The 26494-nt window shown below is 38.6% G+C and overlaps 3 protein-coding genes across 5 annotated transcripts in view; 2 read left to right on the plus strand and 1 right to left on the minus strand.

Annotated features, from left to right (window-relative positions):
* The window catches only part of LOC122406037 (orexin receptor type 2-like), a 34697-nt gene extending 20349 nt beyond the window's left edge, over positions 1 to 14348 (plus strand). For both annotated transcript variants that reach the window (XM_043411191.1, XM_043411192.1), the window contains exons 3-7: positions 6400 to 6547; positions 9393 to 9614; positions 10368 to 10527; positions 10648 to 10760; positions 12813 to 14348. In XM_043411191.1, coding sequence (XP_043267126.1) covers positions 6400 to 6547; positions 9393 to 9614; positions 10368 to 10527; positions 10648 to 10760; positions 12813 to 13039 — 870 coding nt within the window. In that variant the 3' untranslated portion in view covers positions 13040 to 14348. The remainder of the gene's footprint in view (positions 1 to 6399; positions 6548 to 9392; positions 9615 to 10367; positions 10528 to 10647; positions 10761 to 12812) is intronic.
* Positions 14140 to 21089, minus strand: LOC122406036 (protein CASC3). 2 transcript variants are annotated; one of them, XM_043411189.1, is made up of 9 exons: positions 20826 to 21089; positions 19212 to 19642; positions 18837 to 18981; positions 18552 to 18706; positions 18023 to 18465; positions 17521 to 17814; positions 17034 to 17066; positions 16511 to 16767; positions 14140 to 16440 (listed from the first exon to the last, which is right to left on the minus strand). In XM_043411189.1, the coding sequence occupies exons 1-9, from the start codon at positions 20913 to 20915 to the stop codon at positions 15544 to 15546; spliced, it is 2745 nt and encodes a 914-aa protein (XP_043267124.1). In that variant the 5' UTR covers positions 20916 to 21089; the 3' UTR covers positions 14140 to 15543. The 2 variants fall into 2 exon arrangements, with proteins under 2 accessions (XP_043267124.1, XP_043267125.1); XM_043411190.1 differs by lacking the exon at positions 17034 to 17066.
* A 529-nt stretch (positions 21090 to 21618) lies between these two features.
* On the plus strand, positions 21619 to 26277 carry l(2)dtl (lethal-(2)-denticleless). The gene is made up of 8 exons (XM_043412094.1): positions 21619 to 21757; positions 22242 to 22486; positions 22759 to 22939; positions 23024 to 23252; positions 23367 to 23572; positions 23702 to 23904; positions 24024 to 24234; positions 24657 to 26277. The coding sequence occupies exons 1-8, from the start codon at positions 21715 to 21717 to the stop codon at positions 25367 to 25369; spliced, it is 2031 nt and encodes a 676-aa protein (XP_043268029.1). The 5' UTR covers positions 21619 to 21714; the 3' UTR covers positions 25370 to 26277.
* Positions 26278 to 26494: the final 217 nt, after the last annotated feature.

Below are 26494 nucleotides of genomic sequence, written 5' to 3' on the forward strand. Positions count from 1 at the left end.
ATCGATTCAATTATGCATATGATGTGTGCTCCTGTCCGGCCGATTGTGGGGATTATCCTTGCGACGATTGACGCGAGGTCCTGCAGCAAGCAACGCCTTTGGGCTTGGGGATCATGCTAATTCTCATTAGCACCCGCGTGTGGCTATGCAGATTCATTTCATTCTGATAATGCGAACATCGTCACGTTCGCTTGTTAACAAAACGATAAAGAGAAAGCGAGAAGATGGAGAAATTGTTAGCCGAGATTGCAGTCCGCTTGAGTGGGCTAGCGAAATACTTTTTACGAGTTAAAAACCCACGCGAAGACCGACTCACTAAAAAAGTGGGGAAAAATCCCCCCCCGAATCAGTTGTCACTTGCTTCATCCTCAAAGCAATCGCCAAATTCGAAGGCTCTCCTTCCCCGGCGCAATTTATTCAGTGTCTCGGTTCGCTGAACGCGCTTGAGTCAAATTACGAGTCACGAATGCCAATTAAGCGTAATTACGACGAAGGGTTGCTGGGACTTTGCTAGGGAAATTTATCGAGATCTCGGATAACTTGAGGCATTCGCGATATTACGGAGTGCGCCGTGCAGTCTGAGCTCGAGTCTCGCTCGTTAAGCTCTTCGTCCACGTCACGACTCGAGTCCTCGATACTTCCGTCGACGTACACGCGATTTGTTATCGAGAAATTATTCGCTGCTCGTCAAAAGGCGCTCGCGACGTCAAGAACGAACGTATCGTGCAACAGCGAGGGGAGAGTCACACTTTTGCCTGGATTATTCAACCGAATGTACTTTGTTAAATTAAATTCACGTTCAAATGAGAAAAAAACGTGACGGCCGAGTTTCCAGGGCCCGGTAACCGCTGTCGCGATCACCATTGTGCGGAGCCCCAAAAAAAGGATTGCACTTTATATTTATAAAGAGGAACATTTTGCTTTTCACCATTTGCCTTCGAAAGCCAGTGGAATCGTCTCAGGGCCGGCGGTTTTTTCATCGAGTCACTTTTTCTTCTCTTCAGCGGAGAGTGGGGCAGTCTCGGACGCAGGGTAAATACGGACACCGCAGTATCTTGATATTCCGAAACCCCCACTTTTACGCGCTTCAGCCCTATCGATGTTTAGTGTACTCACGTTGTTCGAGGCGTGAAGCGATTCATTTTCTTCGAGGTGAGACCGATCATAAAATTTCCTACGTTTTCGTCTAGTTTTTGCCTATGCATTGAATTGATGAAACTACGGGATAAACGGTTTCAATGTTATTAAAAATATTAATTTAATATCCTTATTCCATGCAAGAAACATTAACGCAGTCCGAACTTGGGCTTAGCCTATTGTTTTTGAATTATTTCATCAATTTGTTGAAATTTACATCGGAAATCGTAAACAAGATGTCAAGGAGTAAAATAGGTCGAAAATTTATTTTGTCATTTCGTGATGTGATTGGTTATTAATAAATTTCCCTTAGGCAGTCGGAGTTACTTCGATTTCCTCTATTAATATTCGAATCGAATGATCGGAGCTACATTTGAATACAAATGAAAAAAGCTATTAATTCACTTGCGCTCTCCGGGTGCGGGTCAGTTTTTTCCGGGAAATGAAATGCGAGAATCTCGTCCTCCAATTATTGTTTACTGTCAAATCGCTCGGGTATTCTATCGCGGGGTGGGCCACGCCGCTTTCGTTTGTGTGCGGCTGAAAAATTAAAATTGCAGAGATCCGAGCTGGCTGAGCGAAAAACTAAAATCGTCCCCACGTCCGGGAGCCCCGCAGGGAAAAACCTCCCGATCAAACGGCGTTTTTATGTCGCGAAATGAAGTTGGATCGATGAATAATGTTCGAGATAAAGAAACAGTCCGAGGGAGATAAATAATTCTCCAAATGACACGAATTTCAAGAGAAATATACATTTTTCTTCGTTCTCTGTCAAACTCAATTTCGACTCCGTTCTGCGACAGCGAACAAAAGTTTGTCAGCAACAAAGACCGAAAATTTAGTAGAGCAAACAGCGAGAATGCGCGCGCGAGCAAACGGTGCCAATTCATCGAAGAAAATGTGCTGCCTCGACCGAATAAACGATTCGCCATTCGATAGAAGCTTCATCTCTAACCTTGCTCGTTCTAAAGTGTCGAAAAATTTTGCAGGATTATTCCGTAAAAAGCTTTCAAAAATATAATAATCGGCCAGATTCGTCGATGTTAAAATTTGACACAATTTCGATAGTCCTATGCACAATTTATAGAGCTAACAGCGATGGCGTTGGAGTCGAGTGTCGAGCTCGAACGCTGTTCAAATACAGGGCCAATTTACCCTCTTCAGGGGATAGAGAACAGTGGTGCGTTCTCGCGTTGTTCTAGCCGGAAAAGTCATTCCAACCGTTGAAAGGCTTGGCAAGGTGGAAAAGCTGTTCTGAAGGAAAATAAACCGTTTGCAACGTTCCCCAGTAGAGGGGACTTTTTACTACACTTTAAGTTCGACGAGCCGCACACACGCGCACACGAACGGGTCGATCGATGAATAGCTGTCCAGGAAGAAAAGCTACAGGGAGGAAAAGCGTTTCATATTTTTTATCGAGCTTGCGTTATGTCAGGTATCGATGGATATCCGCCTGTCCCATTTCCCAGGGGCTCCAACCCTTTCGCCCTTTTATATCGCGCTCCGAGGCCGTTAAACTCCTGGCCAACAAAAGGACTTATCGAACGGGACTTCACGATCTATTAATCGGGATCGTAACGTCCTTCTCTCCGACATGAAGATCCTGTTCAACTACATGGCCGGATTAATGTACGAAGGCGTGTAAATATTCATGTGTGTGTATGTACTGACGAAAGTGCATCGCACGAAGAAACTTTCATGCAGAAAACGCGATCTTGTTCATGAATATTTGACGAGGGAGTGGAAACATTTCATTGATTCCACAACGTCAAAAGCATCTTTCGCATTTAAATGAGCCATCGCGTCCGTTTGATGCGATAAACATGAAAGTCGCATCGGGAGCAGGTCGGATGATGAAAATTGGACTGGAATTTGGACAAGGTGAGGCGTTTTTGAATGGCGACGAATGCAGGAAGTCGGAGAGTGAGATCCGGCCGATCTCGAGCACAAATCCGCGGGACGACTTGCCTTCGCCGGTGGAAAGTTTGTTCTTTTTTAGGAAGACGCGTCTCTAGATAGACACGCAGTTTAACAAAGTTGTCCCCCGTCTTGCGGGCTCGCTCGGCAGTGTTGTGGAATCCTGAAACGTGCCGATGTCACTCGTCGAAACAAAAGTTCGCCTCTTTATCTTTCTCGGCAGGATTTCCATCCCGGAGCAGCGAGGCTTCGTCGGAGCGCGTTCGAGTTTCGAGATTGAAATGTCGTGGGTGAGCTCACCTGGCGTTTCACGCCCTATTAGTTTCGCATCTTCCGGTCTGTTCGTTCCACGTAAACATTCTCGGAGCCTGGAATACGGTCGCAGGCTTTTCAATTATTCGAATTCTCTCGGGGATCCCCTCGAGCCATTAGAGCTCGCGTTGGCTTCTCGAATGCGATACAAATTCTGGAATTCTTGCAATAATTTACGAATTCGATGGTAGAATAGCTACGAAATCGCGGCTAATTGCTCCCTCGCTTTCTGCCTGTGGCGGTGCGAGAATCTCGACTTTATGCCTCGCGCGTGAGCATCGTCGATATCAATTCCAAGCCAAGCGAGAATCGAAGATAAGAGTGAATGCACGGAGATCGCGGTCCCTCGTTACCGTCATGGGCGAATGTTAACTCCATTTTCTGACGTCATTCGCCAAGGTATAAGAGCCCATGAATTTGTGTGTATCGTAAACGTGGATTTTCCACTTTTCCCCCGTGAATGAAAGCCTCGCGACACTTGCGACGTGCCAGAAAGCGCCGTAATTAGCATTTGATTTTACGATGAAGAAATACGATGAGTTCTGCTGAGGAAACGAGCGATAAAAACTCGGACGAACTCAGCGATCGGCGCCCCTTCAAATTTACACTCGAACCTTTCGTTCGAGCTTGGACTCATTATTATCATCTTGAAAATAATCCAATGAAAATACGAGGCCGTTAACGAGCATTTCTATCGCTTGTGACCTCGTGGTCCCTCGAGAACTGCACGAACAGGAGGTTCGAGAACGATAAATCTGTCATATATATTTTGAATGAGGATGCCCAGAGGTAAAAGTGCAAACTGCGATTAATCTTTTTAAGGAGCTAATGGAAATTGGACACCGGTTAGCTCGTACCTTTCTTCCCTCTCTTGAGAACTCGTATCGAATAAGTTCTTGTTTCCCCATTCGACTCAACATCACGGCAAATTCATTTGAGATCAAAGAAAACTCGGTGCTTTCACTCCTCGTAAAAATATCGATAATTAAAGACGACGATGGTGAAACATTACTTTTCTCTCACTTCATTCATTAACATCGTTATCATTTGGTATTTCGTCGAAGGTATAAACTGGGCTTATTGAATGTCGTTTGGACTTGATGATCGTCCTTTGATGGAAAACAATATTCAGTTGTTCAAAAGGTGTTGATGTAACATTGAAAAGCAATTAAAGTAATGAGCGCATGACTTCGTGCGACTTTGATATTGGCACACGGAGAGAAAATTTCACTAAAAACTACTATGGCGCCATAGGAGTAGGGTTCTATATTGTAATATTTATTAATTATTACGAACATACGCAGTAATCTGTGTGTAGCGACTCGATGAAAATTGATGTGTGTTGCCAAAATAAATACATCGGTACACATGTATATCGGTATGTTATCGTACAATCGTGCATGGAATTCTGTTATTTACGATAGTAAATTTCTAAACACTTTGGCGTATGATCGATGCTTGTGTTCGAGCTCCTCAAATTTTACTACGTTCAACTGTAAATTTCAATCAATTGTGAAAACAGTGCTAAGCATAGCCAAACGGTATAATAATTCTACTTGACAGTTCATCATCGAGTCAACATAAATTTTACAACGTTTCCTTGGTGAACCATGTAGGAAAAAATAGCACAGTTTAAACCTTTGTTACAGCAAAATAGGCAATTTAAAAATTTTCATTCAGAATTGACTTGGAAATTACAATGTTTTTGGTAAAAAGCTTCAAAATGGGTGATATAAAATCCCAATACGATGGCAGCATAGTAATTCTTACTATTTTTTTCTCTCCGTGCAGTGATAACGCGGCCTTGATTGCGGAATCAAAGTTCCTCTTTTTTCGATCCCCTTGAAAGGGAATTTGGTTAATATTTATGTGGGAATGGGACATGAAAGAGAAGACGTATCCGAAATGTGATATGTTCACATTGTGAAAAGCAATGATAAAAAGAAGAATTTTCTCTTGAAAGATAATTGAAAGTGAGGAAAAAGAAAATATGAAAAGAAGTGACAGTTTTGTTCGTGAACCTCGAAGAACGAAGTCGTATAAAAAAAATACTTACTTTTGCTAAAAGTGGGCTTCATTTTTTTTAACAATAAAAATTGGTACGAGGGTTCATTTTAGGGAGGGGGAAGCTACAGAAACAAAAATTTGAAAGAATCCGAATGAAATTTCAGTTTCTTCGCTGTTGTCATCAATGAAAAGTAGTCCCAACATTTTTACACGACGAGTAATCTTGATAAAAAATTATTTTACGATTAATTTTAAGAATGGGTAAGCTAAAAAAACACAATTTTGTTTTTATGAACGAAATTTCAATTTCTATAGCTACTGTAATCGGTGTCCGGCCTAAATAACCAGGCTCAAAATAACCTCGTACAATAATCATGAACAAAAAAACCGAAAACCCATAAACAGAATAATCACGAAAATAATAATCGTCATTTAAATAAATAAGTAAAATAATAAATAAATCATTCTATAAATAAAAAATAATCTTTAAGTTTTTAATCAATGGAATATATGGAGAATAATTGAAATATTCATTTGAAACATTGATTTCGTATAAATATGAAACCCCATCCGGGTCTTTTCATTACTAGATCCGAAATGCTTCATTACAAATTTATCGTTTATTGTTTTTAACATGTTCAACATCATTTAAGATCTCGAGATGTCTCGAGAACACCATGCACCCACCCTGCAATTTTTCTTCTTTCGCATTGGTACGTTCGTGTGTTTGTTTGTTTGTTTATATTTGTGGGTGTGTGTTTTTCGTTTTTGGGATGTTAGAGTTATTTTGTACGTTGATAATTTTACCGGGTTAAATAAAATTTTTACCTTCCCTCTCCCTAAAATTAATCGCCGTATCATTTATTATCAATGATAATGCTCGAACAATAATTTGGCATGCTTTTTAACAAAAATAAGTATCGTAAGTATTTGCCAAGAATTTTATTCATAAATTTGTTGCTCACTCCAATCCCTCCAGTTCACGCGTCTACGAGGACTAACAATTTACATTCGATTTGATTTCAGACGGTCTCTGTGACGGTGAGCGTGTCGACTTTGACTTTCATATCGGTAGATCGATGGTACGCGATATGTTTTCCCCTGAGATTCAAATCGACAACGACGCGAGCGAAGAAGGCAATTTTCGTCATCTGGTTCTTCGCGCTTCTCTACGGTAAGGAGTCGTCGAGATACAAGGATGTCGGGTGCAATGGGAAAGCACGTTTTCTCATCTACGCAGTGACGCTAACAGGATGAAATACCACTGCAGGCTATTTCGTAACGAAACATCCATAATTTTGTCAGTCAGAAACAAAGTTGCGTATTTCCTGATACTCCTTCGAGACGTAATTTTCCTCATTTTTTCCTCTTTTCCTTGTCGACTGAAAACGTATGCTCGGAAATAAGTAAATCTTGGGCACTTTTAATCATTCCGGTGCACCGAGGCGCTTCGAGGACTCCCACGTGGCTGCACTCGAGCTCGAGAAACTTGTCATTAAGGCCTTATGTACACTTGCAGCGGGCAAAAAACGTGATTTTCTTGATTTTTTTTTTGACAAGAAAATAAATGTTTATTGAAAAACTGTGAACGACGTTCATTAGCACACGGAGAAAACGGATTCGTTTTGTATTGTTAAAAATATATTATTTTTCAAGAATTTTCAAAGTATTTAGCCACCGATTACAAACAGCATAGTATTTTTTTAATTTTCCAATTTTTCATATCTCGAATTCTAAACAGCTTTATGTGGATAGCAAAAATTGATGCACGCACGAGAGCTATATTTCGTTTTGTTTTCGAATGCTATTCATCATGTCAGACTAGCTGATAAGTGGAAATGTATTGTAAATCACAAATTTTGACCATCAGCATCATTCTATGATAAATTCACGAATATTCATCGAATACGTGCTGACATTTTACCATTGATATTGTTTTTTTTCAAGGTTGCGCGAGCATACGTTACAATATAAACATTTGAAGTGACTGAAAACATTTTTTACCATGCTTATAGAGAAAAACTCTCTTAAGTCCATAACCATAATAATATTTATTTGTTTAAGATCGTAGATCTATTACAAATTATCTGTTTTACAGGCTATGTTTTACAGATATAATTTTATGGTTTATCTTACTGACTAAGTATAAAAGCTCGATTTTTGCAGCTTCAAGTTATGAAGGCGTATATATTTTTTATGAACTCTGTGGGAAGTATCTCTAAACCTGCAGGGTATTCGAAGTAAATATTGGTTAAATATTTATCCCGTTGTGGTTTATGTAGTTTACATTCATTTAGAATATGTCTTACAGATTCATTAGCCTTTTCATCACAGAGTAAACAAATATCTTCTCCAGAAAAACTATATCTAAAATTTTTAAATTTGAACGAAAAGAAATGTTTGCCTGCTAACCTGCATTGAGCCATGATTCTCTTGTGGGCTAAAGGAATGTGTTGTAGCAAATAATTTTCATATGCTAGTACATTAAGTTGTTTGATTTTTTTATAATCCAAACTATAGGATGATAGCATAACTTTTACAGCGTCGGCACGAAATCTTACGTTACTCAACTCTCTTAAGTCTTTTGAATAAAAGGTATGAGTATTCGTCTTTTTACTATGGTGGATAGAACAGTTCTTATTACTGCTCTTCGAATTAATGCTGCAATCCAGTATTCTTAGTACTTTTCTCTAGAATTTTTGGCCTCGTTTTCTCCGTGTACATATGTTCGTGTACTCGTACAATTTTTTTCATCAAAAAATTTCTCAAAATGGCGCAACTCCAGCTGTATTCCAGTTTCAACTTTTTTTGGGCACCAGTGGCGGTGGACATGATAACTGAAAAACTATTAGTCCGGTCCATACCAAATTTATAGTTTATTATAATAATAGCTTGGGCCTGGACGAAGGATTTGTAAAAATTTTGATTTAACAAAAAATGGCGACAGTTTTAACAAAAAATTCATTTTTTGAGGTGCTAAATTTTCCGTTTTTTGTTACAATTTTGTTTCCCAATAAAATACGAAATCCTTCGTCCAGGCCCTAGGCTATTATTGTAATAAATAAGTGGTATAAATTTCGTACGGATCGGATCAATAGTTTTTCAGTAATCGTGTCCACCGCAAAGGTATTTTTCAAAAAGACGATTCTGAGATAATCGCGTTCAAAGATTGAAGTATTAGACGACCGCGCGCGCGCACCGGGCGGTCGGTTGAAATACCCACAGCTACGAACCTAGTGCTCCGATACTTGTGAAATTTCGTGAGAACATTCTTCAAACATTGTACTTGAAGAACATCTGATAAAAAAATTTTCGATCTTTCTGGCCATCGCAAGTGTATATAAGGCCTTAATTAATACTTACTCCAAGAATTTTTACGCGTACCGCAGAGCAAGGGGACTGTCAATTATTCGAACGTCCTTCTGTCGGGGGGTGGGGGCACGTTTCAAGATGGAATGAAAGTTCACGAGCTTTTAATTCCTCGATAAAATCACTTCTGAAAACTTGTCCCTGCGGTATTTAATTAGCAAAGTCTAATATTGAACTTTTTTGTCCTACTTTGGATTCGATTTCTTTTACCTTGGATTATTAACGAAGCACTTTTGAAATCTCTTATTTAATTAACGACCACCGAGAGCTGCGTGTTCCGAGGCTTCAACTGATTCAATTCAATCAACGAAACATCGTTTTTGCCAATTTTTCGTTAACACATGGAATTGCCTGTACCAGCTCACCTCCAGCGGGAAGCACATGCTCTCGAGTCTCTCTGAAACCGCAGCTTTAAAGTTGGCTCGAGCTTCTCCAAAGTGACATTAAAAATTCACGATCTTTTTGCAATCTTTGAAGATACGAAGTGCACAAAATGGCAAAGATTGTGTTTAGCCACTCTTCCCTTTTCCCGTCAATGTGAAAATAATTTAGAAAAAACGTCAAACCGTCAACGATGTGAAAACATAGGGAAACCTTCCCCCGAAGAAATCTCGTTTCAACATCCATTTTTTTTGTTTCTCTCAATTTAGATATTCCTGAACTCATCGTCCTGCAAACTTTCCCTTCGAAGCAAATACGTATAAAAACAATATTCTACACCCAGTGCGCCCATTCCTGGAGCCCGGAGAGCCAAAAAATCTTCACGTGCATAACGCTCGTCTTTCTCTACTTTGGGCCATTGATTTTCATGACGGTCGCCTACTATCAGATTGTTCGTGTACTTTGGAGAAGCAACATACCAGGACACAACCGTTAGTATGAGTCTCCCTACCGTTTTGTGAAAAGTTTAAAGCAAAGCAAACTTTATCCTCAGCATGCCTTCATCGAAAAATTCACTTTCATTTTCCGAAAGGAAGAGTCCCCGGTGAGATTCATCGCATTAATGGACTTGAAATAAAATGAAATGCGAGAATCAATCGTGTTTGACGAAAAGAGCTAGAAAATCTTGCGACTCTCAAAACTCTTACACGAATTCGTAGCATCATAATTCCACGTGAAGAAATAAAAGATACAAGAATAAATAGAGTAGAGAAACGTAAAAAAGAGAGCTTGAGGATTCATGAAATGCACCTTTCAAACATTTCACGTGAACCATTCACGAGAACACCAGCATTCATACCCTTTTTTTCTCTTCTCCAATTTCTCTGTCGTATCGTACTCCTGGATTTTTATGTATCCGTCTCATACAAGCGCTCCACAAAAACCTCTACGCCTGTCACTCTATTCAGCACTCTTGACTCTTTTTATGACCCGCGATGCCCATCGCGGGAAAAAGGCACAATGACAAGTTCACCAACTCGACGACGAGAACTCGAATAAGAGGTTTACAATTTTTGCGAATTGGAGGAAATAAACACGCAGAAAATGGTTGTTGCATAGAAAGCCTCGCAGAGACGTTTCACGAGCACACAAATTTATTCCTCAATTTTTGCAGCTTTTGCAAATTTAATATTTCCATTAGCACGTCGAATATGCTTGATGATTTTTCGAGCATTAATTTACAGTATCAGCAAGAATATACCAAGCGAACGAGGTCTCGGCCACAGCAGTCGGAAACCCCGAGGGTCAGCTGAGGTCACGAAGAAAAGCTGCTAAAATGTTGGGCGCAGTCGTTCTGATGTTCGCGTTTTGCTATCTACCCGTTCATCTACTCTCGATTCTCAGGTATGAAATATATGAGAGGAAAAGTAAAAGAGACGCGAAATTTACGAGTTGAAAAAAAATGCGTTTTCCCCAATTTCCTTTCATCGATTATCGCTTTCACAAGCCAATTAATCGTTTCAGGCAAGTGATGAATTTGCCATCGGGCCAGTTGACGAGAACGTTTTCCCTCCTGGCACATTGGCTCTGCTATGCGAACAGCGCAGTGAACCCAGTAATCTACAACTTTATGAGTGGTAATTATATTTTAATAAGTAATTCGACTCAATACGATTCTATTGAATTTACTGCAATAATTCAAATGCAATAAAAGATTTTTTCCTCTTCATTTTCACCAGTGAGTGCGCATTTTTTAATTAGCGTTTGATCAACGATGAAATCGAATGTGAAAAATTCCCACTTTTTGCAACCCTTGCAAAAGTTCGTTTCGTCTCAGTGACTCAAAATCGAAGCATTTCGACTTAATTTTGAATAAGATAAACGTGTAAAAATAATACGACGAAAACGACAAGGTATAGAAACGAATTTGATGTGAAAATGAAAATTCTCTCTGCAGAAACAAGCGTGAAGGACGAATAGAAAGAACTTCGTACAACCCAGATGCATTTCATGAGTAACAGATTTCAAAAGAAATTTCGCCTCCCTCATTTTCAGAGTAACTTTTTATTAAATAGAGTAAATAAAGAGTAAGCGACCTCAAGTTATTCGCTTCAAGTATTTTGAATGGAAAACTTCCTGAATTTCAGGGTGTCTAATTTTGACCAGAACAGAAATTTCATGACCTTTAAGGCTTTTTAAGTCAAGGAACAGGAATTTTTCATGACTTTTCTTATGGTTCTGATACTTTTTATTCATCTTTTAATTATAAAAAAATTCAATAAAAATAACAAAGAAATGATATTTTATTTTGAAATAAAGAATCTTTTTTTTCTTACAAACTATTCATTCGATATTCGTTTTTATATCGATGATGAGTATTGACGAACCAGACATTGTCGCCACCCCGCGAATTTTGAAATCATGTTGAAGAAAACCAAAAAATCGACAATGACAATGAGCGTTGCAGAGATCTTAAAAAATCAGGTTGTTTGGTAATTTTTCATGACATTTAATGATTTTTTCAGGTCCGAGTGTAATTTCATGACATTTAAGAATTTTCATGACTTTTCAGGTCGTTAGACACCCTGTGAAACTGCCATTTTTTCTCTTCAACTTTATATTTTTCATGATCCGTTACGATTATTCGATTGCGTTCATTCGAGATGGTCTTCAGCGAGCGATAATCAAGAAAGTTTGTTTAAAATCTTTGGAAAGTGTTTCGACCGATGTTTCCTTTCGCTACCATTGTTCGCAATGTTTTTTAAAGGGATTTTCCTTCGAGCTGTACACGCACAAGTATTTCTTAGTTTCCTCTTTGTTTACGATACCCGGTGCTGCCACGAGAGCTGCATTTTCCTTCGATGCACTTTTTCAAGCACTAAAGGGACTGCTCTTTTCTTGATTTATCTACGTCCTTACGGCAATGCGTTGCCTTTTTACTGGATCCTCGTGTTACGAGTGTAGATATAATACGCCTTCATGTTTTATTGGCCATCTCCTCTGGGAGCATATATTGCCATTGAAGGTCAACTTTACTTTGCGACGCTTGTTCTCTACATGTTGACGTGTTACGAAAACACGAAACGCTCTCTACTTTTATTGTAAATGTGACCACAACGCATGCTAGTTTTTTTTACTATCATTCATTAATTGCCTTGCTGTATCTGGTTTTTTGTACATTTACAAAAACAGATTTTGGCTAATGAAATTGGATGATTTTATTGTGCGTGAAAGAAGCTCTGAAAAATCGTTTTTTTCGTAAATCATTAGCTTCGCGATTGGAAACGTTCGTCGATTGAATTTGAGCATTAAATGTTCATAATGCGATCGGTTTGCTATGAAGACGCACGTTTCGTACGGCAATAAATAAACGCTTGTACGGTTTATGCAATGGAGGGATGTATGCGGAAGTCGTATGAAAGCAATTCACCGTGCATTCGAGATTTCTATAACTCATTTCTCGTGCCAAAAGTTGGGCCAAAAAGTTCGGGAGCTTTTTTCCTGCAAAGTTTCTTTCTATTGAATTCACGTCGGAGGATGTGCGCCATAATTTCGAAGGGGAAAGGAAGAAGCGGGGTAGTGAATTGACAAAGTTGAAAATTTGTGGCAAAAACGATTGTTTCAGTGACGGAGATAAAAGTACATTCTGTGAAAAATCTTGAAATACAGCGAAACGATTTTGTTCCCAGGTAAATTTCGCAAAGAATTCAAACGAGCTTTCTGCTGTGCCAGTAGCCGACGAAACGACCATCGAGGAGTTTACAAATTCACTGGAACGTCAGATTTGGCGAGTCGACGCTCGCAAATGCTCACGAGATCGATTAACACGACTACGAATAAGAACCTTCGTCAGAGTGTGGAGCTCATTCCTTTGGGTTCGATTATGAATGTCGAGCAAATCGACAAGCGCGATTGAAAGTATCCGAATCAATGTTAATAATATTATGAAAAAAACGATTGAACGCATTGTGACTTCGAGTTCAACGTCACGCTGTGTCCGTGGAAAAACGTTGAACGAACACAGATTCCGAAAGCTCGCAATCGAGCTATTCACTTTTCATGGAAGTGTCTTCGAAGTGGACACATTTTCAAGGGATTCTTTCAACAACTGTCCCATGCGTTTCGGTACATTTAATCGAGAAATTAAATAGTATAATATTTGTCCAATAAAATAAAAACGATTAATGGCTAAATGTAAATTTGTGCTCGAATACTGAAAAGTTAAAATCATTACGTACTTCTCAAACGTTGTATAAACAAATTTGAGAAACGAGAGTATTTTACTTACTCTGATACAAAAAAAATCATTCTTCCTTCATTTTTTTACAATTTGTTTATTGATTTTATACAAAGAACCACCGTGTTCTTTATTCAGCATTAACTCGGCTTCCTTAATAATGTAAATAATTCTTTTGAGTGTGTAAATGAATCCCAAGCGATGAATATTTAAAATCAATTCACTTTTGAACGGTTGATTAAAATTCAAAGTTCACGGTTCGAGTGAGTTTGTATTGAATTTCGAGGGATGACGGTCGACGTAACTCGTGTATTGTGAATAGTAATAACAATTTTGTAAAGAATATTTAAAATACGAAATATAATTATGTAATTATAGTTTTCTAGTCTCCCTCTGTCAATGAAAAAACATTTGCAAGAATCTATTCATCTTTTACAGTTTAATAATGAAAACAAATCATTTTTTTCCTCGAACTAATGAATAAATTTATCATTTGATAATGTTAATTAACACACTTTCGTGGTTAACTTTCCGTCCCCGTGGTGAACAGAATTTTTAAGAATGACAAAAAGAATCTTCTAAAACGTAATTTTTTTCAACAACTTTCAAAATAGATTTGAAAAAAAAAAAAAAACAAACAAACAAACAAAATGATTGAAAGTTAATAGAAAAATAAATGAAACAAAGGTTTATCTTGATGACGCGAGTAATGTTAAGAGTGCGATAATGAATAAATATTGTTAAATAAATAGATCAATTGATGAAATATATTGTTCGAGTAGAATTTAAGTTTGTTTATTCGTCGACACGAATGAAGTATTATCTACGATACAAATGTATTTGTACATAAAGCATTGAGACTCCGTTCGAGTAAAATTAGCCATACTCTCTGTTGGTTTTCTTCTACATCGCTTAATTCGACACCGAGATGATGCGAACTAATTGTACGAGAGAATCGAGGGATAAATAAAACCGAATGGGAACTTTAGATCAAGCGTTTCAAATGAATTGAGATTTGTTTTGCTTTCGATTATTTCTAAACGAAAGATAACGCTCGTTAAATATACGTATATTGCCAGTATTTACATTAAATCGCTATGACAATGAATCGTTTATTTGATTCTGCTAAAAAAAATATATATATATATATAGCAATTGTACATATATTTGTTGTATATGTAGATATATATGTTTTTACTGTGTGAGTAGATTGTTTCTATTTAATCGATTTACCGTGGCGCATTCCCCCGATCCTAGTCGTTCGGTTAATTTGAATGTCGTCATTTATTTTAATCCTCAATCTTTTAAATAAATTCTTGTTATTTATTCATTTTTCACCTCAGTGTATACTCGTGCCGATTGCACTTTTCTCGAAAGTTTTGCTCTCACTTTTTCTTTTATCGTTAATTCTTCAGATAATTATTCCCGACGATAACAATGATTTACACTGCAAAACGCAAATTTGCAGGAAATCAATAGCAAGACTTCATCTCCTATTATTTTATCAATTATTTCCGAGGCGCTTCATTATAATTTATGCAATTTTTAAAAATTTTTATCAACGCTCTAACGCGTTTATCGAACGATTAAAGAATTTTTCTTGTTGTGATCCAGTTTCCGCGAATGAGACGCTTTTTTAATGAGCTTTTAACAATAATAAAAAAATATATATTGGTTTAAAGAACAAAAAATAAATTGTTTTGCCAAAAATGAATTTAAAAAAAAAAAAAAAAAAAAAAAAAATCAAATGGTTTCGCAAAGGACTGCGACTAACTCGATAGTTTCGTTATTGTTTGTGGGTTTCCAAAGCGGTGAGCGTTTCATTAATTCATTTGATAAATGCATTCTCAAACACGCTCAGATGCAACAGTATCAACGACTATTATTCGTGCTACGATTTCTTTTTCGTAAGCAATGTGTTAAAAAGAAATAAAAGCTCGGCATTAACGAGCTCCAAGTATATCTAATAGGATATGAAAAACCCTCTTTCACCTACTGTCTCTTTTCTTCTCATAATCGTTTTTAAATGGTTTAATATTTTTTTTTTCAATCGTCCATCACGGTGCACTTTTAGATCATTCGAAATATGAAAATTGAATATTCTCCAGCCGAGTTTGTGTCTCAGCTCTCATCTAAAATATCGAGTATTCAATTGGAAAAACTACTCATAGTAAACACGCGAATTAGGCAGCTGCCTCTTCGATAACCGGTTGATCCGGTAGAACGTCAATCTCAGTTTTTTTAACTTCCATTTGTTCAACAACCATTTCGTTTTTGATATTTATCGGAGACACGACAATTTTTTCAGTATTTTCGACCATGTGTGGTGGTTCGCTCAACGTTTTTTCCTGCGTCGTTTCAATTTCAGGATTTTTAACGTTAATTTCATTCGACGAAGTTTCATTGGGGGGCTCGGCGGCAATGTTTTTAATCTCCTGCTCCCGATTTGAGGCCTCCACGGTGGCTTTAATTTCGGCAATTGGTTCGTTCATTGCCTGTGAAATTTCTGATTCGATTGCGACGACGGGTTCGACGACAGGCTGCATTTTCTCTACGTTCAGTTGGTCTTCCGTTGCTTCACCGTGGGGTCCCAAGTTTTCAAGAATTTCACGCGAATTCTTGTGATCTGACTCCTGCGGTTGGCGATCACGAACTTCCTGCTGTGTAAATGTTTGTGACGTTATTGGTTCCGACTGTTCTGACGATTGCAAAATTTCGGGCATCACCGGTTGTGGAATCTCTGCTATTATCGGCTGCGACGGTTGCAACGTTATCGGTGGTGACGGTTGCGGAATCATTGGCTGTGCCAATTGACACGTCGTTGGCTGCAACGGTTGTGCCATTGGTGACATATTTCCCGAGCCTGCCGAAAGCCTGTGATGCGACGTCTTGGTACGTCCCATCGTCGGTTGATGATTATGATGCTGATACTGAGCGCTCGTATCCGGGGGTGGAAGTATCGGTATTGCGGCTTTGGGTCGCCTCATCGGTGCACCTTGCTGTTGTTGTTGCTGCGCTGGGCTGTAATAAGTACAGCCCTGTGGTTGGAAAAGCTCGGGCGGAGGCGGCGGCCCCTGTGGCTATTGAAAAAAATGAAAAATATAACAAACGTTGTGTTGACACGAACGTTCAACAATCTTTGAATCATACTTGAACCGTTGGATTGTATCCTTGATAGCCTTGGAAATTAGGTGGGAAAGCTGGACCAGCCGGAGTTGATACGTAATTGATAATGTTCGGTGGAGCTGCCTGCGGTGGTATGAATTGCGGAGGTGGAACTAAAAATGGCGGAGGAGCATAGCCAGACGGTTGTCCACCAGGAGTCAAAGGCATAACCGGTTGTCCTGCCATCGGTGCTGGAGAATTTCCGACGGGCGTTTGTTGTTCAAAATGAGTTTGCGGGAAACCTGGAGGGAAGTCAATTTATTAATATTTTTTTTGGTCAAGTTAAACCAAGAAGAATCAAACAAACGACACACGAAAGACAACATAAAAAATGTAATATGGGCAATGATCGGACCTAGAAACTCCGCGTGTCTTTTTCTTCTCTCGAACCGACATTGGCCACCATTATTCTTCGTGCATTACAAACACCACGAATATCACTAGGGACGAGGCACACGATAGACACGAGGGGAGGGACACAAACGAAATTAATGCTCGTCGAGCTTACCTTGCGTCTCCACAACACCGTGGGTATTTCCAGCTAGACCATAATAATCGGAATGTTAATTAGGCGATATTCATCAGATATTTTCATAAACGACGGACAAAACGAAACGCGTTAAATGGAAATAAGTAGCTTCGACGTGTAACCCTTTGAAGCATGGTGAAGAATATTCTTTACCTATTCAACTTACGTTGTCCAAAAATAATTTTTACTCAAAATTTGGTACCAATTTAATACTCTGACAATGAATTTTAATTCCCAAGACGCTGATTAGGAGACTGAAATACACTAATGATGTCCGAGGTTCTTCTACAGAAAAAAACTACTGGAAATTCTCATATGACAATGGAAATGAATCTTTTTTCCATTTAGCTCAGCATAAAATTCAACGGTTTGCTTTAAAACGATTCAAGATATTTAAAATTGTATGATCTTTTCATTTTCATACTTCAAACGGTCGAATATGCATTAATTTGTCCAACCGCTTTACCTTGTGGTGGATAAAATCCATGCTGTGGATGTTGCGTCGAATAAGTAGGTGGTTGTTGTTGTCCCGGTCCTTCGGGAATCGCAGGTCGTTGACGAAGACTCGAATACCGTTTTGGTCTGTTACCAGCCACGTCGGGTTGCTGAGCATGAACTTGTTGCGGTTGTGGTTCCGGAGTTTGCAGTGGTTGTTGCTGATGATGCTGTTGAGAATGTTGTTGTTGTTGCTGTTGTTGCTGCATTCGCGGTGGCACTGTACTGGGTCGTTGTTGTCCCGGTGACTGAACGTAAAAGTTTTCTGCAAAACAATTGCAATTTTGATAAGTTTACCGATTTTATTCAATCCTTCGTGGCAAATCAACTTGAATGGAAACAACAACTTTTGTACACTATTCAATATTTTCCGTTTATGGTTCTAACGTTAAAGTCAAATGATACAGAAGAGAATTTTTAAATATTTCCAACACATATTTTAATTTTTCGACGCTCCGTTGGAATTTACTTACTCGTTTGTCTTGGATGGAACGACCCATCATTGAGACTCATGTGTTTCGTGTCATTGACAAGATGCTGATGTTGCTCATTCTCGTGTAAACTCGCTGCATTATTTCTTTTCGATTCAACACCAGCGACGCTAAAGCCTCGTCCTTTCGGTTTTAAATCTATGGTCCTATTGCCGCCAACCAGATTGTTGTTTGGATTTGCCCGGAATCCTCGACCACGTGATTTACTTGCTGCAAGGCTAACAGACTCTTGAACCTGTCGTTTCTTCATAACGTCCTTCGTGTCTCGCGCTACTGGTTTCACATTCATCAATTTTTCAGTCTCGACATTAGCGCTTCCAACTACGTTGACCACATTTCTGTTCGGACTTAAATTTCGCGTTGGGACTTTCGGCTCCTTTCTCCACGCAGGATTCGTCGGCTCGTTCGGAGCTCTGTTTTCATTCCTAGAATTTTTGCGTTATCACATTTTAGTTAAAGAAGCAAACGAACGATAGACGGAAATTCATTGTCATCCTTCCTTTTTACTTACGTATGAGTATTCGAGCTACCAGATTTTGATTTCTGATTGTTATCCTGCTGTGACTGAAGCGGCGGGAAATTTTGTTGTTTTATCGGTGCTTTGTTCTTGTTACTGTACCAAGCTGACGATATCACCGGCTCATCCACGGACTCGGTTGATGCATCCTGAAATTCGTGTATTGAAGAATATAAGAAACAACTCGTTCGCATAGTAAACATTTGACATGACAAATTTGATATGGGGAATTACACAAAGATCGAAGTGCCATGAAAATTTAGTCAAAAAAAAGTTTACCTTGTTAACGCCACCAAGAGCTGGAAAATCTTCGCCATTCTTGTTGGTTCTCTTGCCAGAATTTTTACCGGTCGTTATGCTTGGTGCAGTTTTTCCGTATGCATCTTCGTCCTCCCAATTTCGCGTGTACTTGTTTGGTCCACGGCTAACAAAAGCAAATCCGATGAAAATAAATTAGAAAGTTGAAAACTCTGGTTAAATAAAATCGATGCGGTTTGTATGAGTATTTCATTTAATTGAAAGGTTCCAATTGAATGAAAGCCGTGTTGGAGTAAAGCTTTTCCATATTTTCATTTTGAAATAATCTACAACTTGCTCGCTTAAAAGTATTCAAGTAAGGCCTCAAGTTTTAAAAATTCAAAAAGGATTTCTTACCCATAACGCCTTCTTCTTCGTGCTCTTGGTGGACCTTCCTCATTCCTAATGTCGTAGCCGTAAACAGCTATGAGTTCTTCGTGACTCTTGGGAGCTTGTTCGTCATCATTGTACCGATCGTGATTCCATTTATCCTCTTTATCTTTCCACACTTTTTTCTCCTTAACTTCTCTCTCCACTGGTGGTTCGGCAGTACTTTCAGACATTTCCTCGGTTGTTCTATCGTCGTGTTCATAAAATGTCCCTCTTTTCGGTATATACTGGGGATTTCGTCTATCTTCGTCATCATCCAATTTTCGTTGAGGTTTGTCTTCCTCTTGACCATCGCCGCTCTCTCGCTCTCCGCCATCCTGCGAATCCCTATCGGAATCTCCTTCACTTCCTGCGGTATCATATTCCGAATCACGATGGCCGTCAGTTTGTTCGCTGCTCTGAGAGATTAACAAAGAAATTTAAGGGTTATGAATTTAAGCAAAAAATGAACTCACCAGTAAATTATGTATAGAATACTCGAATACCGTTGTTCTTCCCAAAATTTATTGCAAGATTATCAATCGGATAGCAATGAAATTATATTGAATTACGGACTGAGTTTTATTTGTTGAATTTTAAATTCCATGTTCTGTTTGAGTATCATTATTTGATCAGCCTTTCTTGGTTTACATTTATTTTTTTCATGCGATATTCAGAAATATTTGGAGTGTGCAGAGAAAGTATGAGTTCCATTGACACGAATAAGAGAAAAAAATGTTAATCGGTTACAGATTGAAAGCAAAGAAAAAGTATTACAATTAACAAATATCGGAAAGTACGTAGGGAAACTTAAACTTGAGAATATTTATGTTACAAGTAGAATGCGAGGAGAGTTGGCGTTTCTTAGAGCGATCAATTTTCCAAGCTGAGACACTGGTGAGGAATTCCTGTTATCACGCCAGTTTACTTTTGACATTTTTCAAATTTAAGATTAGATCCGTTATTTCACTCCAATTTATGATCCGCAATCCGCTCCAAGAATGATTAAATGATCAATCTCGTAAATTGTACGTAAATTTACAATGGGAAAATCCTGACTGTTTGTAAATGTTGCAATGGAAATTGATTTCTATTATGTTTCAATGCCGGCTTCGCGGTACTCCGCGTATTTCTCGATGAGACGTCTCGAGCGACAGAAAGCCCGATGCATAACCCTGATTTCGCGGGTAAAAGGAAAAGGCTAGAAAGGCGATTAAAACGGGAAGAACGAGAAATGATAAAAAAAAAAGGAAGTATAGCATACTTTGATAGGTCAGAGATTGTGTGTAGGTGCGGTTGGATCTTAATTCTTTATCGCTTTCGAGTCTTTCTCTCTATCGTGTGATCCAATTTTCTACAAACGCGACATAAAAATGTTTTCTCGACCCCGTTTCTTGCGCACAGTGTGGACCATTTTATACCGTACATTCACCTATAATCGTCGACCCAGAAACAACTTCCGACGATATGTTCTCTTTCGTATTATTTGGTTTTTTTATTTTCATGTCTTATCGAAAACGGCTTGACCGCAATACTTGCACGTATATTTTTCTGCGTGAGTACAAGTTCGAGGACAGTATGAGAAGCCGGGAATCAACTTACCTGTGTCTCTCTTGTCGCATTGAGCTCGTAAGAGTCCGATAGATCGTCAGATCCACCCGATTGCTTGCGACGTCTTCTTGTATCGGACATGTTTTCCAAACTGACACACGGGTTAACTCGGTTCACTGCAATTCACGATTCAATCAAACTTTTATTTTCTCGTTTTTCTCCTCCTTTTTCGTTTCACCCTTTCCTTAAACTTTTTCTTGCTCTCGCGCGTTGTTCCTCGCGATCTTTTTAGGTTCTTCGGTACCCCCCCTCCATACCTCATATAATCGACAACAGACGGAAACTAGCGACACTCTGAAAAAACGGCAATCTCAGACGTAACCGTAGGACCAATCAGATTCCAGTATTTATCGGTGGGGAAATATCTCGAAATTTCTCCTCCATTTCTTGTTGTTATTCGGTTATTTGAAAATCATCATCATTTGTCATTTGTAATTATTCATCTGTGGTACTGCATTAGACTGTAGTGTCAGGATATGAAATTAGCGTTGAAATTAAAAAAAATGGATTTCTGTTTTCGAGTAAAACTTTGTAAAAATATCCTACGTTACAATAGAAATAAATCCCCTGCAGAGGAGTGTTCGAACTTAAGTAGGGTTTTTTTTTCCAAATGTCAGAGAACTGTTTTTTTTTTCTATAAAAATGGGGAACTCATTTCCAGGGAAGACCTTTGTGAACTTGGCCGACTGATTTTGCATTATGTATGCTGTATGTTTTTATGCTCTCATAGAAATTCAGCATTATAGGATTATGTTCGCGCGTCTCGCGGTTTGTGCGGGAAAAATGACAGAAATTCCCGCATAATGTCGCGTGGTACACAAACACGTTAAATCTTTGGAAAACAGAATAATTTTCACAATTCTTTAATGAGTTCGAGATAATGAACGTGGTCGACGCCTTGACACGGCGTTGCGCCGGATTTGGTAATGAGAAATTACAAGTTTTTGTTGTGTTGTGTTGAGTGTTACTCCCGTTTGTTTGCTAATTAGGTTATGTTCAATAACTCCGGAATTCATTTGGTTTTTGTATTCTATCAATTTAACAATTCATCGTTTGAATATGATGACAAATTGTATGAATTTTTCATTGAATTACAAATTTGAATTGACTAAAAACTTGAATCCAAATTCGAAACCGATCCATCCACATTCATCATGTTTACTGTTTTCACGTTTTTCTTATAATATTCGATATTTGATTGTCAATCGAGTAGAACGACAGCTACGTCCTTGTTGAATGCAATATTCAGAGATTTTTCTAACAAACTGCAAAGTGATTCAAAAGCTTTCGTGTCATCGTTATCTTAGGAAAATATTACATATCAATGGAACATTTTGATCAGTCAAAAAACAAATTAATAAAAGTATTCAGAAATTCATACTCAAATTAAAATATTCGATTTTTCAGAATCGATATCCGATTATGACATAGCTTTGTCAAGGCTTAAATGTCATGAGGATGATGTGTATCGTGGTATCGCTCCTGATTCTAATGAAGCTGAATATGCACCAGATCGACCAGTATTTGCATGTCGTTTTTGTAACGTACCTGAATATAATCAATTCTTGGCTTTGGCTAATGAAGATGGAAGGATTGCACTACAGGACACTAGTAAGAAAGGACAAGCCAATCAACAATTGAAAGGTGTACAGGTATGTCCAGGATCCTCTGTTTATGAGATAAAATATTATTTATCAATCTCTGTGGATTGGACTGAAAATTAAGGCTAGAATAAAATTGTTTGTCAGTGTAAAGATGTAATCAACAGATGTCATTTAGGTATAATGCAAAAAAAAATTGACTTGTTGAAAGAAAATAATTGAACACCTTTTTAACGTGACTGAAATAAAAGCGAAGCAAAATTCATAATGATTATTTTTAATAAATAAACTATGTTGATGGGGAATTTTGCTTATATCGAAAGGCACATCGCAACGCAATTTTTGACATTGCATGGATGCCAGGAGAAATGAAACTAGTAACGGCATCAGGAGATCACACTGCCAGATTATGGAACCTTACTCAACCGGAAGTTCGAATGATAGAATCTTATAGTGGCCATACGAGAGGTGTGAAAACAGCAGTTTTTAGGCCGCAAGATAAAGGTTTGGCATTTTTCCATTACAATAATGAATAGATCAAGAGCTAAAAACATTCATATATATTCATGGTTTTTTAATATCTTATAGCTGTGTTTGCAACTGGTGCTCGAGACGGTGCCATCATGTTATGGGATATCAGAGCTTCGCACACTCCGCATGCCAAGCCTGACAATTGTATCTGGACTGGTCATGGGAACGTAAATGTGAGTAGCAGAAAATATCGACGAGGTGTAACAACAGCGTCAAGAGCTCAAAGCATCACTGGTCTGGCTTTCCAAGACGATTTTTCTCTGTTATCCTGCGGAGCTGGAGATGGGTAAGAAATTTATTATTTTACATCCCATGTATGAAGTGCAAACTAACACACAAATTTCAATAGTAAAATTCTATTTGGTGACTTTTTTTTTGAATTTTTATTTTATTCTTCTAGGTTCATAAAAGTTTGGGACATGAGAAAAATTTATACGGTACACAAAAAAGAGCCTCTGCCTAAACATGTTATGAACTACACTGGTGGAAGCGTGAGAAACGGTTTCACGATGTTGCTCGTTTGTCCAGCTGGAATTTCACTTTATGCAAGTTGCATGGACAATATTATCTATGAATATAACATATCATCGTACAATCCGAAGCCAGGTAAAGTGACAAGGAAAATAAATTGAAAGCACCGTACACAAAAACGGAGAAATTTATCACTTTTTATTATAAAAACAAATGGTAATTTAACATAGTGCCCGAAACTGAAATATCTCATTTTGTTCACAGTTGCTGAATACTATGGTCACCGCAATTCAACGTTTTACGTAAAAACCTGTTTGAGTCCTGATGGCAAATATCTTGCGAGTGGCTCGAGCGACGAGTACGCTTATATTTGGAGTACAAAAAAACCTGGCTCTCCTTTGATAAAACTGTGGGGCCATACAGATGAGGTGACTTGCATCGATTGGTGCAATATGAGCGAACCAAAGGTACAAATTTAACAATTAATTTCATTCAATGATTCCTCGGTGGAATGAATATTTTATTGCCATTTTTCTTATAAAAAGTTTATATCGACTAACTAATTGAAAAATTGTCGTTTCTACAGATTGTCACTTGCTCGGACGATTGTTGTCACAGAGTTTGGCGGGTCGGTCTTGAGCACAAAGGTGAAAATGATGATATTGAAATTCGTGGTCAAGCTCAAACCGTTCAATCGACCAGTCCCTTGGAACAAGCGTCTCTCGAAACGACACCGACCGTTTCACGACGATGGGTCTCTCAGCAACAGAGAACTCCGGGCTCTGATATAACTCCGAGTAATTATTCTCCAATTTCCTCAAATTTTATCAATTCATTCAATGGATTCACGTCTGATGTCCGCTGTTCATCCATCGCACATTCAATTCAATCGAAATTATTGAACGGGTGAAAAATTCCAATAAACCCATTGAACAAATTAGTTAATTTTTATTATTTTATTCCATACGTTGTCAAATTAATTACATTCAATTCATTTTTATCTATATTTCAAAATATTTACTATTTTCGAGTGAGAATGCATGTCAGAACGTTTTCAAAAAAATAAATCTTCTGCCAAAATGTTTGATATTTGAGCAAATGAAATTTTTATAAACATCTTTATGTTTAAGAATCTATTTTTTGAAATGTAACTGTGAAAATGAAAGATAATTTTTCTCTGCAATCGTTTTATACTGAAATTCTTGGTGGTTATTTACAGCAACAACACCGGACGCAAGTGGTAGCGCGCGAGATCGCAGTAACGAATCGGAGGGTCCAGTTTGCAGAGGAAGTACATCGAAGCGAACGTACGTGCAAATGATGGCGCGAGGGCCATGGACCGATGGTAAATTTAAATCGGTCTTATCGCCAATAGTAGAGAATCTTGAACCGACAGCGAAGCGAGTCCACGTGGAAAACCGTGGCGCTCGTCGATTGTTCAGTCCAATAAGGGAGGAGAAAGAGGAATCGTCGGTTTCTTCTTCGGCATCAGTTTCGTTGCAGCGTGGCTACGAATCTGACGAGCCCGGGCCAAGTTCGTCGAGCTGCGGCTCCGAAGTGTCTCGGCAAATGCCATTTTCGCCAACTCTCAATTTACCAAATTACGTGATCGACGGGACTGCGCCACATCTCGTGCAGCGGTCGCCCCAAAAGTGCAAAGAAAATATTGATTGGCTGACCAAAATACGTCGTGAGAGGTACGAATTGAGGGTGGGAAGAGCTGACACAGAGAAATCAATAACGAGCCCAAACGCTCACGTCACACCCGCGCGAAGAACGCGCAGATCAAGATCGACCGAACCGCGAAAATTGCCTAAAAACCCAGCGGTCTCTCTCCTCAATTTCTTCCGTGTTTCCAGTAAAGATAGTGACAAAGAATATTTCTCAGTGGCTGAAAGCATGACGCAAACTTCTACCGAATCCAAACAGTGATTTCAACGCCACGAAAATTTATTGTCTCATCGATTAAGCGACGTACGTTTTTCGTCGAAACGTTCGAAAATCAACAGCGTCCTTCCACTCCCTTCGAATCGAGGTTTCGAAGACAAAATTCCTTTCCGCATCTCGAATATTCTCCGAGGGAAATCGTCTCGACGAGAACACTAAAAATTGAATTTATTCATCCGAGCTTTTTTAATCGCCTTTCAGGCACAGTATTATCCATTGTCCACGTGCCCTTGCCCTCCCCTGCCCCTCCATTAAAAAAAACCGTTGATAGCTGTAAGTTCGCACAAGTTCAATGATCTTCTAAGAAAGTGTCGATGATCCTTCGTTCCCATTCGGATTCAACGGGAAGTCGATTGTCATCGAAAGTCCTTTTCGCTTCCCAGATTTTCGTTGATTCATTGAAATTCTTATCATCATTTCTGAAGCGTAAGTTAGGAGCACCCTCAAACAATTGTTAGATTTTTATAAGTCGCGGTGTGAGAGCATTGCTGAAGACACGAGTGAATGTTCAGGTTTTTTTTAAATTTTTTTATTCGTAAACGTTGAATGATTGAAAATATTGAGCCTACCCATGGCTAAGTATAAAAACTGTTTTGTCCTGATGAATGTTGTGATGACCGAACCAGTCTACCAGTGTGTTCTTTCAAACACGAATAAATTATTTTTTTATACGACAACAATGTTAAACTCCGACATATTTAGGATTAATTACAATTTTCCATTGAAACTGCCTCGGAGCACAACTATATTTTTCCATCTTTCGAAATGCGCCCCGAGAATGACGACCAGTGAAGTGATTCATACAATAATCAATATTTTCTATGCTCTGGTAACGAAAAAAAGTCTGATTTTGTACAGTACGAGGAGTTAATAAAAAAAAAACAAAACTGGGATGACATCGTACGATGTTTGATTTGAAGCAAAAAATTGAGCAATTTCTCCTCTCTTGAAAAATTTCATATTTTACTTGTTTTCATTAATTTTTTTGAGATTCCAGCTCGAGGTGATTCATCATGAGGCAAATTTGCAAATAAAAAATGAACACAAGTCAACGCTCGTCGAGAGGATAACGAAGGGAAACGAATTTGACGTACGGCGCAATAAAGCGAT

Source organism: Venturia canescens, chromosome 2 (genome assembly GCF_019457755.1).
Source record: "Venturia canescens isolate UGA chromosome 2, ASM1945775v1, whole genome shotgun sequence".
NCBI classification, from domain to species: Eukaryota; Metazoa; Arthropoda; class Insecta; order Hymenoptera; family Ichneumonidae; genus Venturia; species Venturia canescens.